The sequence below is a fragment of the Macrosteles quadrilineatus genome, unplaced genomic scaffold (genome assembly GCF_028750875.1).
Source record: "Macrosteles quadrilineatus isolate MER2022 unplaced genomic scaffold, UCM_ALF_1.0 Scaffold_8__2_contigs__length_117827958, whole genome shotgun sequence".
NCBI lineage: Eukaryota > Metazoa > Arthropoda > Insecta > Hemiptera > Cicadellidae > Macrosteles > Macrosteles quadrilineatus.
The window spans coordinates 59,817,820-59,838,591 of NW_026542601.1; the positions used below are offsets into that span (position 1 = coordinate 59,817,820).

The 20,772-nt window shown below is 32.0% G+C and overlaps 2 protein-coding genes across 3 annotated transcripts in view; one reads left to right on the forward strand and one right to left on the reverse strand.

The window, feature by feature from the left end:
* Positions 1 to 999: 999 nt before the first annotated feature.
* Positions 1,000 to 5,975, forward strand: LOC129000729 (protein transport protein Sec61 subunit beta). The gene is made up of 4 exons (XM_054427703.1): positions 1,000 to 1,155; positions 1,715 to 1,812; positions 2,547 to 2,645; positions 5,763 to 5,975. The coding sequence occupies exons 1-4, from the start codon at positions 1,153 to 1,155 to the stop codon at positions 5,848 to 5,850; spliced, it is 288 nt and encodes a 95-aa protein (XP_054283678.1). The 5' UTR covers positions 1,000 to 1,152; the 3' UTR covers positions 5,851 to 5,975.
* Positions 5,976 to 6,386: 411 nt separating this feature from the next.
* The window catches only part of LOC128999762 (transcription factor Sp4-like), a 44,750-nt gene continuing 30,364 nt past the window's right edge, over positions 6,387 to 20,772 (reverse strand). Inside the window, exons 12-16 of one of the 2 annotated variants that reach the window (XM_054426425.1) lie at positions 19,145 to 19,313; positions 14,450 to 14,569; positions 13,409 to 13,510; positions 11,880 to 12,038; positions 6,387 to 7,807 (exon numbers count right to left, since the gene is read on the reverse strand). In XM_054426425.1, the coding sequence (XP_054282400.1) occupies positions 11,883 to 12,038; positions 13,409 to 13,510; positions 14,450 to 14,569; positions 19,145 to 19,313 (547 nt within the window). In that variant the 3' untranslated portion in view covers positions 6,387 to 7,807; positions 11,880 to 11,882. The remainder of the gene's footprint in view (positions 7,808 to 11,879; positions 12,039 to 13,408; positions 13,511 to 14,449; positions 14,570 to 19,144; positions 19,314 to 20,772) is intronic. The other variant, XM_054426426.1, reaches the window with a different exon arrangement.

The window sequence follows — 20,772 nt, forward strand, 5'->3', positions numbered from 1 at the left end:
CGAATACCAGTTTCCGTTGGGCCAACGTTGGCAAATCGTTAAAATTTCTGCCAACCATTTCCCAACCGTGCCGACCATTTCCCAACGTTGGGCCAACGATGTGTGCTACTTGGGCTTATTTACAAGTACGTCATTCAAGCTAGTGTCTAGCCGTCTGTTTTAGGAATTACACTCAACGAGCAGTGGTTCTCGTCCCCAACTTATACTATCTTAAATACTTTTATGTTCGTACAGTTAGGATATTGTATGTTTAGTTTGTTTTTTATGTATGTTGTGAAGTTAATTAATAATTGAAATAGGAATTCTGACTATAATGGATTTACTGGATGTAGTTTTGGGATTTCATATCAAGTAAATTTTTATTCGTGTTTTAAACTTTTTAGTTATGGAAAGATACATTTGATTTCAAACGCAATAAACTGAAATGTTTATTCCATCTCTACTTTAAAGTTTTTTAATTATAGGTTTTATATGTTTACCTCCATTTGTCAAACGAGCTTCCAGAAACAGCTATACCTACTGAGGACAGCTGTTCAATAAAATGGCACACCGACCTGACGCCAAAACAACAGTGGGCACTATTTGTGGCCTAGTGTATCTTTGTGGACAACAGAGATTACCTTTAACAAAAAAACTAAAAATTTATACAAATTGATGTTAAATTTGATGCCATATTTATCTTGAAATGGACAGTGGGCACTATAAGTGGACTATAGACCGCTAAGGGTTAAAGTACTTCATCTAACACATGTATCAGAAGATACTATGTCTATGTCCACATCCATTCTAATATGACATATTTCCATAGTTTATTTCGTTACACTAATCACCTTCATCATAGTTTACTTACATGCTAATCATTCCATAATATTTGTCATTTTTAATATATAATACACATCAAATCTAAACTGCGAGTTAGCAATTTGAATTTTGGTACTCTTTGGAATGCCAATGAAACTCCACGTTTTCCAGTTGTCTGTTGAGTTGTTCGGTCAGGAGGCTTTCTCCTTCTTTCTGTGTTCTGTGTTCTGTCCAACTGTCCAACAAAGCGTAAAGCGTCTGTAACCCTTCTTCCATACTCATTTTTGGACACAGCTAGCTGTTGACGTGTACTGACTGAGTTAAATTAGTATTGTTGTTCAAGAGTGAAAAATGGTAAGCCTTTATAACTAATAACTTTTATATTATAAGAGATTTTTATTTATTCCAAATTTACAACTAATTCACTGCAAATAGGTTACATTCATTCTAATTTTTAGAGCAATATTTGTGATTGTCTTAGGCTAGTCTTTGCAATGTGTGTCAACTAGTTACTGTAATTGCTTTGATTTTCACTTTTAGTTTTATTACTCTCTTTACAATTGCCTTTAGCCAAAGTGTATTAACTCAAATATAAATATATCAATTCATCTAGACAGTTCAATTTTATAAATTAGTAAATCTATAATATATTTAATTCTTTTATAGAAGAAACTTCTGTTAACTTTGCTGAAAATATTGATTGTTAATATCATTCCTTTACTAAGCTTAATTTCAATTATAAGGACCTAAGGACCTCAAAACGAAAAAGTAAATTGGTTCTGGGTCCAGGTCTTACCATGAGACCTACAGTACGGTAGCCTACCTAATAGCTTATTCCCCATAAGTTATAGGAAATTTGCTAAAATCATTCAAGGGCTGTTATTAAGAATTCTTACAAAAATTCTTTTTTTAGCCTGCTCCACCAAGCTCAACTACAGTTGGATCTGGAAGTAGATCTCCATCCAAAGCCGTAGCCCCCAGGTCATCAACTGGTGGAACTGTTAGACAAAGGCAAGTAACAGCACAATTCTTTTAAGTTTAACCCTCCGAGTTTTAAGCGTCGTATAATCGACGCACAACACACCCGCCGTGGTGTTATGCGTCGCTTTAGCGACACATAAACATCGTTTACGCGCGAAGGCTCTGGGACTGACTGAATCAGATTGAACTGGATCGAGATTGGTATCATTGTTTTCAGCAGATTCTAAGCTTTCTCCTGATGTCTGTTTCTAGATGCTTTTCATTTTAGTTCCGAAAATATTGTAGCAGACAGATGACGTGCTTATTTGTAAACAACTTGGTTAACCTCGCACCGATTACTGATGTGTTTTATTACGTTTATCATTGTTTTAGTGTTAAAAATAAAAAGTAGCCTATTTGCATCCTAAAATAATAGAAACAAAATGTTGTCGACACTAACGCCCAGGGTCACCGGACATGAACGAGACACAAAAAACGAGCTTCAAAATTTACAATGGGATGAGAAGTCTAACTTACTTGTGGTTGGTTAGTCTATGCTACAAGGTAAACTCCAGAACCACTGGAATGTCTTAATATAATTTCAACCAATCCGACCAGCAGTAGGTTATGAGAGTTTGAGTCCCAAATAAAGAAGCACGCAAACTTTCAGCTTCATAATAGATAGTCTTTAAAAAAAATTAAATAGTATGAAAATGGAAAAGATAGTGTTTTTAATACAAGCTTTTCTGAAATTTTAATAATCTTAATGAGTATTTGAACTGCAGGAAAACAGCCCCAACAACATCTGCTCGAAACCGCAACACTGGCACCAACAGCGGAGGCATGTGGAGGTTTTACACTGATGACTCTCCTGGCATCAAAGTGTAAGTTAGGTCGCTTATTACTAGCATTTCCAGTTGTGTTCATCCCAAGAACATAGGCATACCCTAGCCAAATTTATGACCAAGCAGTTGAAGTGCTAAACCATTGCGTACTGGAACTTTTTTTCAGAATATTTCTAATTTTGCAACAATTGTTATATGTAGGCCTAGTTATTATATTAATTGCATAAAAGTGTGAAACTGAACTAGACAGTGAAGATAAGGTTGTATGAATTGGTAGCAGTGGTGTTTTAGCAAATTTCCTATAGGGAATAGGCTATTACCAGAGTACTCATGACAAGACCTGGACCCAGGATGGTTTTACTTTTTTGTTTTCAGGTCCATAGAGACCAAAAACACCATCAGTTCTTTTTATGGCTACTTTTTCAATAAATAAGTGAAATAAATCTGGTTGTTATTAATTCACTTATTTAGATATATATTGAATAAATATATCGTTCACTATTGAGGGCTACTATTATTATAAGTAAATGAAATAAATAATTAAACATTTGGTACCCTTTAACCCTTTGAGTGCCATGCAACGATATATCGTTTTGCACAACACATCTGAAAAATACTTCACGATATATCGTTGTCGGTAGTCTTACCGAAAAATACATTGCAACGATATTTTGGGCCGGTGCTACTTTCGATCATGTGAGTTTTAATGGGCACATCAGTTGACTCGGCTGTTATTTTAAAACAACGATGATTTCAATCGATTTCTCATACGATCGAGGCACGATATATCGTTCCATGGCACATTTGGGATGAAAATTTATACTTTTACTGATTTGTATTCTTGCGCACTAAGCTTTGTCCCTATGGAAAGCCTGGCACTTTTCGGACATACCTAGTAAAAAACGTTGGCACTTTTTGGAAAGTACCAAAATAAATTTCTGGCATTCAAAGAGATAAATTATTAATTTATTGAACAACTAACATGTTTCGGCTCTTAGGCCATGATCACAGTTATTGATAAATAGAAATGTAAATAAATAAGTAAATTATCGCTCAGGCGTTGTTTACTTTTGATTTATTATATAAGATTTTTTCATACATAGTCCAAGCAAACTAAAAAAACTTTCATAAGGATCGTTAAAAAAATTGCAAGAAAACGTTTTATGGTTTTATTTTGTAGTGTTGGGTTTGCAGAATGTTATACTAAAAGTTGCCAAAAATTGGTGCACGAGAAAACCACTAAAATCAAAATTTAAAATGGCAGCGTTTATTAACATTGGACAAATTAAAAAAAATATATTTCACATGCATTTGTTATGCACATTTTTCGAGATATTGACTTGGGACCACCACCTGTATTAATTAGGTGGTTAGTACTTGATTTTGATAGGGAACACGTTTTTGGCCGCCATCTTGGATCCGCCATATTGGACATAGATAATGTTTTTGCAATGTAATGATAGTGTTGTGACACATCGTTACAAACTATATTTTTACACTGATTTCAATGCCGAAATTCGTTTTTCAATATATTTTTTCATTTAGAAGATATACTCAAACGAAAACTCTCCCCCATACATTTCTTATGGACGTTTCGTAGTTTGATAATTTTTTAAAAATTATTTTTCTTATACCTCCAGTTCTTATTAACGCTTACAGTTCGTACTAGGCTTAAAATATTCAGTAATGTAAGCACTTTCATTTGAGACCTTGAGCAATAAAATCGGACGAGTTAAAAAACAGCTACAAACCTCAGAACAATATTAAATTTAACTTTTTAGAAATATATTTTTATTAAAAGATTTATAACTCGGGTTGTTAATACGTCACCAAGTTATTTATGGTCTTTAATTACTTAGCAAATATTTGGCTTTAATTTTATTAATCACTCAATAAAATCTGACAAATCTGAAGTGAGCCATGGACCTTAATTTACATTAAATCATTTGTATTTAGAAATTTGTCTTTGGTTTAAGACATATATCCCCAATTATAAATAACTAACAAAGAGTAATCTTTAGCTAAAATAAAGTCAATAATTCGGTGAATTATTTAAGACTATAAGAGTTTTGGGAGTTATTTAGAATTAGGGATATACGTCTTTAAATAAAGACAAATTTCAAAATAAATACAATTTAATGTCAAATTAAGGTCCATGACTCATTTTAAAATGGTCACATTTTGGTTAATGATTAATAAAATCAAAGCCAAACATTTACTGAGTAATTTGAGACCAGAAATAACTTGGTGACGTATAAACAACCCAAGTTATAAATCTTTTAATAAAAATATATTTATAAAAAGTTAAATTTAATATTGTTCTGAGGTTTGTAGCTGGTCTTTAACTCGTCCGATTTTATTGCTCAAGGTCTCAAATGAAAGTGCTTACATTATTGAATATTTTAAGCCAACTTTTAGTATGTCATTCTGCAAACCCAACACTGCAAAATAAAACCATAAAACGTTTTCTTGCAATTTTTTTAAGGTCATATCCTATATTTCTCTGACTAACAGTATATTAGGTTTTTTTTATGAAATTGCATTGTATTGAGTATGTTTTCAGGATCTTTTAATGGTTTCTATATATGTAGAATTCTTCTTTAATGAATAATTTGTCTTTGTTTGGTTCAAATTCAATTAACTTAGGTACTGATAAATTATTTTCTTTTTTTAATATTTATTAGTTTTTAGTAAGTGCTCTGCGTATTTAGATTTGATTTGAAACATATACAGGCATTTAAATCTAAAAATTCCACAAGTATGAAATCAAAATGATAATCAACATAAAGTAGATTTCTTATCCTATCGTTAAATCTGAAGCGTGTTTTGAGAGTTCACTGATGTACCTACGGAATGTTTTTTTAATCCAGGAAAAATTTTACGGATAGTGAATTACTTTCTTGTTACAATGAAGGAGCCATTTATTTTATAAATATATTTTTTTAACTAGTTTTGAAAAACTACTTATGTTATAACGTAAATTGACTCCAGATTATCCATAAGACGATAGATTAATGAAGGAGTATTTTAAAACTATGTTAATAGCCAGCTGAAATGCAAAAAAAAATTGATGAAACGTAAGAAGCCTCGAAGATAATTAAATTGATGAGTCTATTGTTTTACATTTTACTAAAAGTAGAATTGCAATTGTTGCAGTGGTCCTGTGCCAGTCTTGGTGATGTCTTTGTTGTTTATTGCGTCAGTCTTCATGCTTCACATCTGGGGAAAATACACAAGAGGTTAAACAGTCTAAATGCATTTCTATCATTCCAGCTGCGTCATGTCATACGATTATTTATATCTTGTTTGTATGTTTAATAATTTATATTCATTTATGTTATACATAAATAAAAGATAACATGTTTGTAATATGTATTATTGATTCCTTATCACTGGCAAAACTAATTTTTAATTAGCAAGACTGGAAGATCCACCACAGAACCTGAAATGCACATAAAAAGTATAATCATGCAAAGTTCTGCTAATTTTTTAGACCGTTGCAATTAAAGCTTACGCAATCTGGGAACAATAGTAAACGACTAAACAAGTTTACACCAGTTTGAATATAACTAATGTTGATGTTATATTCAGCTTTTTTCATTTTTCCTCAGTACTCCATGGTATGGTACTGAACTGATGGGTTATGAATAACACCATTATAGCAATTAATTTTACTATGAGGATAAAACATGTTATAGCTTATTGAGTATTTCCAGTTAGAGGAAGTTTTTTTTTTAAATGAACTTGACCTTCAGGTAAATTGAACACACATTAGGGGAAGAATAGTTTAATGGTTAACAATAAATTGTCAAATCAGGGAATAAAATAACTTAAGACAACAGGTTCTTGAACAACAAACATCTAATAATCTTAAAATAAGTTTAAAAACAACTATACAATTTGTATTTATAGTATTTACATTACCTATCGATGTAGTTGTACATAAGTTAGTATTTTGATTAAAATGCTAAGATATTATGATCAATGTTTCTAAACAGATAAAAATTACCACTGTCTATTACTGACTTTACCGTATAACAATTTCTTTTTATAGATTGAACCTAAAAATTTAATATATTTTAGCTATACTGAGCATTAACTATTGTATTTTATTTTCTTATAACGAAGTAACAAATCTAAATATAACCATTTTAGTTTTAAAATGGTGTTAAATAATTAAAAATCAAAATTGTACTAAAAGGTGGAGTTCTAACAATTAATTATATTTGCTACTAAGGCACAGATTTTTGGACCTAAGATCTACATACAACAGTCAATATTGGAAATGATAAGATTTTTAAACCATGCACCAAAGTTAATAGAATCAATAAATATCTATTTTCTTGTATTGAGTAAGCTAGAGGTCACTGACTATACCTCTATACCTATTGTAATGTGTAAATAGTCAATGGTACAAGTTACTCCATGTTTTTTAAAGACAAACCAACAATGACACAAACAAATAAATAAAAAATACTTAGGGTACTAACAATAAACTAATATAGTACTTCAGTGATATGTTAATAAATCCTAATTTTACTTCATTTTACGGAACAGAAAAAAACACTAGGAATGCAAAACTATTAGATTCGCAGGAATAAAAAAAAGAGTGTATAAACATAAAAGTGATAACATACATATAAACTAATAAAAGATCTTCTTCACTGATTATATTATAACTGTTAAGTTATACATTTCAATATAAATAAATAAAAATGTTAACGGTATAAACGTTTGATATCTTAAAAATCAAATATCCAAAGGTTCTTTGGGATCATATTTCAAGTCCAACAAAGTTAAACACTTAAGAAGATCAAAAGCTTCCTAATCGCTTTTGCCTCAAGATGTGAATGCTATTTTTCACCAATATGAGTTTTAATTCTATTAAAACTCAAATCTCAATATCTTAGTGTGGTGAAAAGACAAAATATTTTAAATGCATAATCTAACGGCTATAATAATAAAACTAATTAAATAGTAAAGTAAAATTACTTCTATAAGGAACAACAAAGAAATAAGATAAAATGTAAATTAAACAGTAAATATTCTCACAAAATTAAAATTAACTTAAATAAAGTGGAAGGAATATTGCACAGATAGCTTACAAAAAGTTAATATTTCTTAGCCTAATGGTAAGTCTCAAATGGTGGTATCCGAGAGATCGTATACACTGTCCTGGAACCTCCATCAATTGTCTCTTTCTGGAAATAAGAAACAAATTAATTGCAAATTAAATTTTAACAACTTCCAATCTTAATATCCATATATTAATTACGTAAGCCTTGAGCTAACGTACGTAAGTTTTGCGTCAAAATTGCGAGCGACTGGGAAGTTGTAGAACGACAGGAGAGGGCTCAAATTAAAGGTCTCGATCCCATGACGGCGGGAAAAATAGTGAAATTCCCCAAATTTTAACACAAAATTAGATAGGGCCTATAACGTAAAATGTTCTCTATAAGAATAACATTAGAAGTCATTTACTGCTGATTTATGTTTACTTCAATACAGCTGATCATGACTTACCATCAAGCCAGTATAAGCAATATAACATTTTATTTGGATTACTCATTTGCTAGTCAATTTTGCAATGTACTGTACTATATAAAACCAGGGTGGATAACATTAACTATAATATATTTTTAATATATGCATATTGACTTATGACATTTTATATTTGTATTGGCATCAGTGATGTAACGGATAATTCAGTTGAATAAATTAATACAGTTGGTTGAGCATCAAACCAATCACCGATAGCGTCCTATCCCACCTGTCCGGTATGATCCTTCTCTTCGGCCTCAGTTGCCCGCCACCTACACCGGCTTCACTATGTAACGTTTCCTTCACTGTATTAATGTCAACTGGCGGTAATTCAATTAAGGTACAATGCGACTTCTTATTTTCACCACGGTATTACGAGTTCTTTAAGTAGTGTTAAGAAAAGTGTCAATAGTTCAGTGAGTACGAATAGTATCATAATCCCCAGTGTGTGAAATGTACAAAAAGAAAAAGAAAAGGTGTAAATTCATTAACTGTGCGTAAAGAGACAATTAGAACGAACAAAAAACGTGGAGAACCATGGAACTAAAAAGTAAATAACAGTGATGGTGTTAAATGTGCTCTGAAAGTTCCTAAAAACACACACACAGACTCTTTGAATTGGGGTCGTTAAATTGGATTTGTCACTACTGAAAATCTATGAATTTAGAGTCATAGAGAACAGACTAACAGGGACACAAATATATTCTCCTTACGCTCACATTGTCACAAGGGGGAGGTAAAATTAGCTCCTTGTCAACATTCTGAGTTCATAGAAAAACAAAATACAAAGATAAAAAGTATTTGTTAATTATTATGTCTTTTATTGCTGACAACATTCCCGTGGCGGAGCACTAGTTCAACATTAATGGAAAACTTCTGCTTTGTTTTGATTTAAAAACATATTATGTTAAAGATTCATTCTGCTCTTTTTTGTGTATTAACTAACATTTTTATTTGAGATTTATTGTAGTGTTTAATCAATACTAGTAGTTACCCGGCGTGCGTTGCTGCACTTAACAACTATTATTTTAAACTAGGTTGCTTTGAAGGCTTACGCTTACGACAATTCTTCTAACTGCGACAAAAATAGTGAAATTATTAAAAAATGTGAGCAATTAGCATTGTTTAATGAGTAGGCTAGTAAATAGGTGTAGAAACAATAATGACTAATACAAAATATGTTAGTTACAAAATATGGTTGATCATTCAATTAATAACATATTTCTTATACCGTCCATCATAGGAGTTATTGTTCCTTTGTTAACTGGTTTATCTTCTTTTTTATGAATAGTATAATATATGGAATGTTTTTGGAAGAATCTTTAAAATAGTATTAAAATCGTTTTTTAGGTGGATCTTTTGTGGTACACACTTCTGCGATTTCATCAGTGCTATGCAGATTAAATCTGTGTTTTTTTTTTAATATCTGTTTGTTGAGAAGGCACGTTCTTACTTCAAAGAGAGGCCCATCCTTATGCTGTGTAAGTTTTATTTTTCCTTCGCCACGTCGGTCATCATACCATATACTTCTGTGCCAATGAATAACCCTCTATATTTAGCAATAATATTTTTTTAGCATAACTTCGATTACATGATATGCGGATGTCAGTTGTCTCAGCCTTATCAATTACATAAAGTGTTCAATATATATCTTGGGAATGTTAGGTGTAGTGGAATATACTTGTAGTGAAGCTGGCTTTTATTCTTAAATGAGGGACCTCGTTTCAAGATTCGTTTCAAGACCAGATTTTAAAATGTATTTCATGATGTAGTGATGGACGAGACTAGATTTTTCACTTCGAGACGAGACGAGACGAGATTTTTTTAATTCCCGCGGGACGAGATTTTTTTTCGGGACGAGATTTAATGAAAAGTTATAAAAAATTAATATCTACTTTTTAAGTTCAGATATATTTACAAGTTCTAAGAACTTGGCAAAAAATAGACAAAAATATTTAATATCTTTTATTGAAAACATTGATAAAAACATCAGTAGCCTATATAAAAGAAACGAATAAGGCCTAACTTATTAAAAATAACTCTTCGGCATAGGAAACATGGAGATGTCAGTTGGTATAATATAGTTCAACTTTGCAAAATATAAAAAACAACAGTATTACTAGTTAAGTATCAAGTAACAATTTTAAGTCTTGTGTTATTAATAGAATGATTTTGGAGTAAATTATATGTTTACAGTAGTAAAACATGTCTCACACTGCTTACACCAACAAAACTTTTCATTTGCTATGCAAAAAAAAATATAAAATGATTGAAGCAATATTTCCTTGTAAAGAATAAATAATTAAATAAACGCCTTTGCAGTTTTTTTTATTTTAAAATTTTTATTAAAAAAATTTTTTTTTTAATTTTAATTTTTTTGAAATTTTAAATAAAAGGTTGCAATGTACGTTTCACAAAAAACTTAGTTTTTTTAAAATTTTAAGAATATAAATTTTTTTAATTTTAATTTTTAAAATATATTTTTTTTAATATAAAATTTTTAAAAATTTAAATTTTAAATTTCTAAATTTTTTATTTTTTTTATTTTAAATTAAAAGTTTGCAATTTACGTTTTGCAAAAAAACTTAGCAGTTTAAACTTTTTTTTGATTTGAAATTGATCTTTTTTATTTAATTTTTTTAAATTTAAATTTAATAAAATTTTTAAAAATTTTAAATTTTAAATTTAAAGGTTTGCAAATTACGTTTAGCAAAAAAACTCAAATGTTTTAAATTAACAAAAAATTAAAATTTGTTTGAATTTAAAATTTCAAAAATATTTTAAAATTTTTGTTTTTAATTTTTAAATTTGTTTTTATTTTAATTTTTGTTAAATTTAAATTTTTTTTAATTTTAAATTAAAAGTTTGCAATTAACGTTTTGCTAAAAAACTTAGCAGTTTAAAAAATCTTTTTTAAATTAAAAATTTTTAAAAAAATTTTGATTTTTTTTTTTTTTTTTTTTTTTTTAATCTCGTCTCGAAAATATCCCGTTAGCATTTTAATCCCGCCCGAAGCTTCGAGATAAAATAAATCTCGAAAAAATCTCGAAGTTTCGGGTCTTGTCCATCACTATCATGATGTCCATTTGTTCCCTCAGTATTCTGATCCTAAATATATATATCAAAATCTCTTCAAAATTTTAAAGGATTTGATTTGATTAGAGTGGTATTTGGAGAAGGCTTACTGGGACGGGTGGCGTCGTCCTGTAATCCAGCTACTAGGAGGTCACAAATTGTGGATATTTATAGGGATGCATTGTGGATGCGATGCTCCCTGGTGTGGATTAACACGACTATCCGCAGTACTATCCTGATAATTAGACCAATTCGTAAATTACAAGGAAAAAATGTGGTTCGGATTCCACAATAAACTGTAGGTTCCTTAGTTGCCATTAGCTGTATGGGCTATTAATTAACAGCTGTGTCTAAGGAACATGTCAGCCTTAATCACTAACAAGACTACAAGATCGCGCCACTCATCCTACACTCGTCCTTCACTCATATTTGGGTTAAAATACGCACATAGTGGCGTCCCCATCTTAAATAATTGATAATTGATATTTGGTAGAAGAGTTTTTGGATGACAAATAATATCTGAATGTAATAATTACTACTCTTAAACTTTTACCAGATGTAGGAATAGTACCTTTTGTTTCAATCGACTTTTCAGATAAAGATAAAATGACTTATTTGTGTCAATTGTATTAATGCCATGTGATGACTCTATGTTACCTGTTAGTGGCCCAGTGCCATCTCATCCTCAGGATGTTCTAGAGGGTCTACGATGGTGAGTTCTGATTGGTCTGCCTCACTGCTCAGGGTGATCATCATCTTCTCGTCCCCCGAGGAACTGTCGTCTGCTGAGGCTGACTGGGTAGAAGTGGCTGCCTCCTGCAAAAACATAACAGTAGATAATTAGCAAAACACAGATGTTATTTGAAAATTTTCCTCCCTCTGTTTTTACTTTCCCTCTTATACATAGTACTGGGTGGCGTAAAAATAATGCATGGATTTGAGTTGAGTGGTAGGAGTGGAATGGAATTGGAGACTAGTTGTTTTGTAGGTTAGGGCAAAAGTCATAGAACGCCACCGAGTAGAAGAAATAGAGATAATATTTTTTTTAAGAATTTATTATCCTTATTAGCCAATACAGGGTGATTGATATAAGTGTGCCAGCCGTTTTATTCGAAAACTATAAGAGATATAAAAAAAAGTTAAATGGTAAGTGCCTTGGATTTTTAATTTAAAAAATTGTAGTCAAGTCGAAAAAATATTTTAGCCACCATTTTTCCAATACGGCCGCCAACTTTGATTTTTCTTATAGAACACCCTGTATTTTATGATGATTTTATGAATGTAATTTTAAGACGATTTTATTCTTGTGATTTTTTCCATAAACCTAACCTTTTCAAAGATAATAATGGTTAAAGTTTTGAAATTTCTGCATGAGAAAGAGTTTTGATAAAGGCCTAAGCAAGCATGCCAGCTGTTTTATTCGAAAACTATTCGAAATTTCGAAGGACAACGTTTTGTTCAAAATCGCTTTGTTAAACAAATATCCACCATTTTTTATTTGTTAGGTACATAAACATTTTTATCTTTGAATTTTTTCAACCGAACTTTATAAAACTTGATATAATATGTTAAGGTAGAGGAGGTTATAATCAAAAGTTATCAACTTAAATTACTAAAATATGGCTGAATTTAAGAAAAAATGTGAAGAACACTTCTATTTAGCATTTTCAAGTCCTAAATGTTACCAAGTTACAAAGATCAATTTTAAAATAACTGAAATCATTATTTTTAGTAGTAAAATAGCAAATCTGACTAGCTTAGCCTTATTCTACCCCATTCTACCTTAACATACATACCAAGTTTCAGAAAGATCGGTTGGAAAAAATCAAAGATAAAAATGTATGTAAAAAATACAAAATGGCGGATATCTGGTTAACAAAGCGATTTTGGAACAATAGTATTCTTGATTTTCTCTTTATTTTGACACAAGGAATCACTATGTAAATTATGTCCCCCACCTTTTTTTTAACACCCTGTAGGCCTATAGGTAAAAAAATATGCTAATGACAAAGGAATTACACTGAAGGACAAAACACGGCACATTATTATTCATGAACAGAGATTGAGTGCATGAGATGCATACATTTCAGCACTATCAATCCAGTTGCAAATTTACAGCACCATTTTTACAATATAAAACTCAATAAAACAGCAAACATAATATAGAGTAAGCAAAAAATAAATACCTGAGCCATTTGGATTTGTTTCAAATAAATAGTGGTGGGTGAGGTGTCTGAAGTGATCCAAAGTTCTTTGGTGGTCGGGAGGGTTTCAATGTTTTGCACATCCTGGGTCAAAACAACAAAATAGGGGCGTAAACAAACAGGGCAAAGGCAAAATAATCAACAAGCATGCAAAAAGCAATGCAAGGAGTACAAAAAAAAAAAAAAAACACTCGGGTAAAACTCAAAACAGGTTACCTATGTAGCTTATTTATTGAAGCTTGGGAACTGGTGAAATAGTGTTTAAGTAGTCAAGTATGGGTTTTCAAAATTTGAAAAAAATCCTTCAAGAACCATTGGTTTCAATTGAATAGGTTTGAATCACAACATTCTGTATTAGTCATGATTTGAAATAGTGCCACAATGTTTCCAAAGAATGCAGAACAGTAAACTATTTTACTTTTGGATAAGTCCAAATATATTAAAACCCAATCGCAGCACACCTGTGCACTCAACAAAGTTTAAATTCTCCACTACTGTAGGCCCTATTAAATATTTTAACATAACAAGTAAAAACCTGTATCAAAGTATTATATACAATAAAAGGGATGGCAATGCCTTAATATTTTTATCTTTTTTTCTATACCCACACAATCTAACATAAATTATTAAGTGACTAATAATCGTGCAAGCTATCTCAGGATTCTCAGGTAATCAAATTACTCCCAATTTGTTATTAACCCACCACATTACTGTCATTAAAAGAAGGAATTACAATAATACTAAAACTATTTATTGTATTTGTAAAGAACAAATTACAATTTAAAATAATAGTTGTTAGCGCAGCAACTAGCTAGTCTCTTATAAATTGGATTTTGTGATAGTTTGATCCTTTTACTGGTTTCTTGGTATTAAAATTGCAAGGACGAATATTTTTAAAGCTCCCCGGTTTACAGTTTATTTAACTTTATGACTGTCTTTCTAATGGTCTGTGACTAAAAGTGTGAAACAATAAAAACCAAACAAATGATGCATGTAGAGGTGTGCAGAGTTGTAGTCACTTACAATGATGCGTTGTTTCTGATGTGTTCGAATGTGTTTGGACAGGTGGTCACTTCTCATGAACTTCTTGTTGCATTCCGGACACTGGAACCTCTTCTCACCGGTATGAGTTCTTCTATGTCTCTGGAACATTAACAACATGTTTTGATTACTAAGATTGAGACAAAAAGAAAACTTATAAATTTCAATGAATATTTTAACCTCCAAACAGCGTTACAACTTAATATTAAAAAATTTAAGGACTCCTTGTTAGGCAGGAAGGGGCGTCAAAGCTCTTTGCAGCACAGAGCCACTATTCACCTTAAGCCTGGGGCTGTTTTTTCAACTTGCAGAAATCATCCCTTAAAAGTCGCTATTTATAGTCTACATAAGGCATTTCTTTAATTTTTATGGTTTCAAGTACGACACTAAAAGCTCCAGTTGGTTCAATCAAGTAAAGAACAAAAAAAAAACCTTTCCCCATATGTGCTGAATTTTGTCAATCATATTTATGCAAATCAAATTTTACACAGTTTCTCCTTATGTGGCACTTATAGTCCAGGAGCTGACGGGGTTTGAGCATGCATGAAAGTAGTACGCAATGTTATTGCTGATTATTGTAATATGGACTGTGGTGATCAAAATTACGTATGTCGCCTATTTCGAAAGTGGTCGATAAGGTGGGGGGGAGGGGGCAAACATGGCGGTTTGCGCTATGCGTTAAAACGCTGATAGTTCGAAAACGGTAAAAGATAGAACATCGGTTAAAACGTCGTTGGAATTCTAAAAATGTGGACAACAATAATTGTTATTGGTTCCGAGGTCGTATCTCTATAAATAAACAAGTTATTGTATAAAATATGTAAAAATGGACTTTTCGTGTAGTTTTTTTTTACCGAAAGTAGAATTAATTTGTGAGTGTCGCAAAGAAGTAATATCAAGTAGCTTTGCTGATGGTTGTAATATGGACTGTGGTGATAAAAAATACGCATTTCGCCTACTTTTCTGGTGGTCGAGAACTTGGGGGGAGGGGGGCAAAGATGGCGGAACGCGCTATGCATCGAAACGACTGTAGCTCGAGAACGGTACGAGATAGGACATCGGTTAAAACGTAGTTTTAATCCGAAAAATATTACCAATAGAAAAGGTCTTTGGGTAAAAAGTTGTATCTTAACTAATAAAAAAGTTATAACAATAATAAGTTTAACAAAATCTACATCGTACAGCTATTTTTTTCGAAAAACGTATGGATTGTTGATAAATAATAGTTCAATTACTTAATTACTCGGCTAAATATTAACTAGATGCATTTTCTTATAAGAAAAAAATATATTATTACGAATACATTTGGTTTAAAATGTAAAACACGGCCTCCAAACTACATATAATACTTGGGGTTTCGCCGGAATCAAATGCATAATACAGACTACCACTACAAATCCAATTTTAATTATTATAAAATTGTAGGTTATTACAATATGATTATGTAACAGATTCTTATTCAGTTATGCCAGTTATTCAGTTCTTATTAACAGTTGTGTCGATATCAGCAGCACTGCGCAGCAATTATGACGCAACCTATCGGACGAACCCCAAGGCGTTTGGAGGCCGTGTTTTGCATTTTAAACCAAATGTATTCGTAATAATATATTTTTTTCTTATAAGAAAATGCATCTAGTTAATATTTAGCCGAGTAATTAAGTAATTACACTATTATTTATCAACTAGCTGTGTGCCCGTTCTACGCACGGGGATCTTATAGTAGTCAGTTGAAACCTTCTTATATTAAGATTAAGAACAGCAGTTAGTTTGCATATTTGCAGATATGCTGGCAAAACTATTATATATAAACCTTCGCAAATACAGTATCTGACAGTTCAAGCCAAAATAAATGCTTTGCAATTAAATGTCACCCGGATCGTTATGGTCCATATGTCCAATGATTAAACTAAAAAATGTTTTATAGATCCATGAAGCGTAGCCCTAAAGTAGGCCTATAATTGAAAGTTACTTTCCACATCGGTTAACTTAAACGTATTTAAAGTACTACCTCAACCTCACCATTTAACACTTTATTCCGGTTGACATTTTCAGTATCAAAGGTGCTCTTGTCCATTCCGTGAAACACTGAGAAATAAGGACATTAACACTATTCGTGCTGTCGACATGTTTGAACATAAAAGTTGCATTTATTTCAATGTTAAGCAATTGCGGGAATTCCCGTCATCAGCACCCAACGTGTTAATGCGTTACCAACAGACATACACACAACAATCCAAAAAAGGCCACGAACTATTGATACATAAACAATATAAAGGCGTAAACAATTCATGATGGTTTGCCCAACAAATGTTTTAGCCTACTCAAATAGGTTATCATTTTCTTAGCATACCGGGTAAGCTAAGATTTGGAATCCAGACAGAAAAAGCAAAACTTATACAGAGTTAAGACATCACTTAAATTGAATACGGATGGCTCTAATAAATAAGGTGCAACACCAACGATAACTAATTTGTAAACTACAGTGATGTGTTGGTACCTACGTAAAAATGATTCTAGCAGCTACCAACGGTTCTAAAAAGGAAAAGAACCAGTACCTACGTAAGAACCTACCTAAGAACTATAGTACATCCGACCAATTAAATACATTAATATCTAGTCCCGAGGTTATTGATCTCTTGCTTTTGGATTTTCTCGTAAAAAGTTATAGCGTAAACTTATCGGTGTCAGTTTGAAAAAAAAAACAACCTTACCCAAACAACTTTTTGTTATTTAATAGATTACGCATTCTCTAAACAATGATTAGTATATCTATTAACATTAGAAGGAAATGTGACGAAAATCACACAATGTTGGGTTTTTGGTCATTTGTAATTATATTTCTTAAGTAGGTAGGCCATGTATTCTATGGAAAAGTACCGGTATCAAGGATCGTCGTCAAAAAAGTTGTTATGAATAAATATGTAGGCTTACGTACCCAAGCTATGAGCTATGGGCCTATTGGCTGTATGGTCCAGCGATTGCATCACACGGTGAGTAGAAACAGAAAGTGACACATTGGAAAAGCGAGTTTAGCACTTCCTCTGTTAAACCTCTGTTACAATCATCCACTGCAGTTGTGATTTTTTACTTTACACTTTACACAACCGCCATTGAAGTGCCGTCAATGAGTGGAAACCTTTTTTGTAAGCTATTGGCGACGATCATTTCAGTGTCCAGCCCTATACAACACTGATTCAAGGCCTTCTTTCTGGTTGTCAAAACTCAAGAAACATTTTATACTCAAAGAATTTCTGGTTCCGATTTGGACGATGTCTAGTTATTTAATTTCATTTACGGTTACACTATTAGACTATATTATTGCACTTGCGATTAATTAAATCCGTTATGTAAGAAAAACGTGTTTAATCTCACTTGGTTGGGATTTGCTTTCAAAACGTGATTCGAAATGGTTGCGGTATTTGTAAACAACAGCTAGAAAAATAATCTTGATCCGAACAGCTGTCCGTTATTTCATAGACGATTATGTGATAAAAATTGAACGAAAATTTGACAAAAATCGCACAAAACTGCATTTTTGAACGTCCATAATTTTATTTACTAAGTAGTGAGGCTATATTTAAATCACTAAAGACACTCTCGCCAATCCAGTGAATACATTAAAATGACTTGGATCTTGATAGGTACTCTGGTTTTCACGGAGAAGATTGCGTAAAATGCCATCTTGAGTGTTACAGACAAAGGGAAAGACAGACAGACAGACAGACAGACAGACAGACAGACAGACAGACAGAAATAGAGATAAGACTCGTTTCTGCTTCTTTAATGTATAACACGTAAAAATAACCTAAAAGTATATAATTCTGAGCAAAGTACAGACAAAACTCTAATTTTATTTATATAGATAATCCATACGATTTTCGAAAAAAATAGCTGTACGATGTAGATTTTGTTAAACTTATTATTGTTATAACTTTTTTATTAGTTAAGATACAACTTTTTACCCAAAGACCTTTTCTATTGGTAATATTTTTCGGATTAAAACTACGTTTTAACCGATGTCCTATCTCGTACCGTTCTCGAGCTACAGTCGTTTCGATGCATAGCGCGTTCCGCCATCTTTGCCCCCCTCCCCCCAAGTTCTCGACCACCAGAAAAGTAGGCGAAATGCGTATTTTTTATCACCACAGTCCATATTACAACCATCAGCAAAGCTATTTGATATTACTTCTTTGCGACACTCACAAATTAATTCTACTTTCGGTAAAAAAAACTACACGAAAAGTCCATTTTTACATATTTTATACAATAACTTGTTTATTTATAGAGATACGACCTCGGAACCAATAACCATTATTGTTGTCCACATTTTTAGAATTCCAACGACGTTTTAACCCATGTTCTATCTTTTACCGTTTTCGAACTATCAGCGTTTTAACGCATAGCGCAAACCGCCATGTTTGCCCCCTCCCCCCCACCTTATCGACCACTTTCGAAATAGGCGACATACGTAATTTTGATCACCACAGTCCATATTACAATAATCAGCAATAACATTGCGTACTACTTTCATGCATGCTCAAACCCCCTCAGCTCCTGGACTATTAGTTAAAACGTATCTACTATAAGGGCTACATGTATAATTTTACAAATATAAATATCTTCAATGCATTTCTAATTCTAAAACCCATCTGGAAAAAAGATATTATGTAATCTTACTTGTAGCTCGTCAGAGCGTGTGAAGCGCTTATTACAGAATTGCCAGGAGCAAATGAACGGTCGCTCCCCTGAGTGCCACCTCAGATGTGCTCGTAGATGTGATGTCTTGCCGTAGATCTTGTTGCATCCAGGGATGTGGCAAATGTGCAGTTTCTTGCGATCACTACTCCTGCAATATCAAAAGACTTTTATTTGGGACAGTAATTCAAACTGTGAGTAAGGAATGTTGTATGAGTTTAAAAATATATTTATCAGAGATTAATAATACTATTCTTAGCCTTGAAATGTGCAATTAACAATTTAGCTGATGTGAGTCCTACATTCAATTTTACTCTACAGACAAAATTTAACTGCTTGTGATAGTATTTCAAAGAGTAAATGGATATAATCACTAATCAGTTTATTAAGGGGCTTTTGTTTGACTTATTTTTTTATGGCTCAATGTAGGCTATACGTCTTTGGTTCAAAATTAGAATTAATTATAATCGTCCAGTTTGTAACTGCATTTTGTGCATAGGGGACGGTACGTGGAACATCTATCTTTTTTGGCTCCTTGGACGGTAGGCCAATTATTACAACATCTACTGTTGTAGTTGATTGTCTATAACATTAATCTTTGTAAAAACGTCTTTTTGTTCAATTATATCTTTGACCGATGTACAAGGAATGTTTTTCCAAGAATAAGAAATTTGATTTTTTTATGTCAAAACAAAATGAAAAAAGATTTAAAAAATGTTGGACAAAAGTGCTGCAGTAGTAGACTATTTACAACATTTTATAAATTATATATAGAAAAAAGATTTTAGTTTCTACCAAAATAAAATCAAAAGTACTGGAAATAACTTCTACTCAGTCAGATTTCTAGCTAATTAATAGATAATATATTCGTTAGTTTTGGAGTTTGAAATCGTTAGATTTTGGTCAGGTGGAAGTATCTCAAATAAAAGATTTTTACGTGTTCAGTGAGGGTTGTGTGCAGCGTGAGAGGTCAGCACTCTTGTTACAAACAACGCAGAGGGTGGAGAAAGGGAAAGTCCAGTTGCTTTGGTATGCATTGGGCCCGTGGAAGGGCAGTGGTAGCCAATAACAACACAGCAAGTATAGTTGAGTGGGAAGGGGGAATGTTTGTTTGGTGATTTGTCATCTCAAAACATTGTCTTCTGTGGTAGCAACCAACCACCTGTGATACTTAACTCCCAATTGACCGGAATAAAGGATAAAGTAGGATTGAGGCTTCCCAGATACGTAAAGTCTAATAAACTAAAAACTATTGAACAGGAAAGTGTATTGAAATACAATACCGTATTAAATTATGGTAATTAAAATGTTCAAACCATTTTCAGTTATTGCATTAAAACATAACTGAATGTTGTATTTTATATGAATCACAATGTCAAATTCGCAATCACATACGTATTTGAACACAATGACACTTGTAAATAAATATAAGATCCAGTCTTTAAGATCCAATAAAATATTTACAAGACACAAACTATGGTGAATTAATTTCTTTGAAAATAATCTAACAGTTTTCTGTTTTTGAACAATGTAATATTTTTTTACTGCTTTCATGTTTTTTGTTTTTTAACACACTTTTGTATACTTTTGGAGCATTGTGTTTTATTGCA

Coding starts and splice junctions, on each gene's coding strand:
- LOC129000729 (XM_054427703.1), top strand. Junction 1,813..2,546: donor GGTGGAACTGTTAGACAAAG/GCAAGTAACAGC, acceptor TTTGAACTGCAG/GAAAACAGCCCCAACAACAT. Junction 2,646..5,762: donor GACTCTCCTGGCATCAAAGT/GTAAGTTAGGTC, acceptor CAATTGTTGCAG/TGGTCCTGTGCCAGTCTTGG.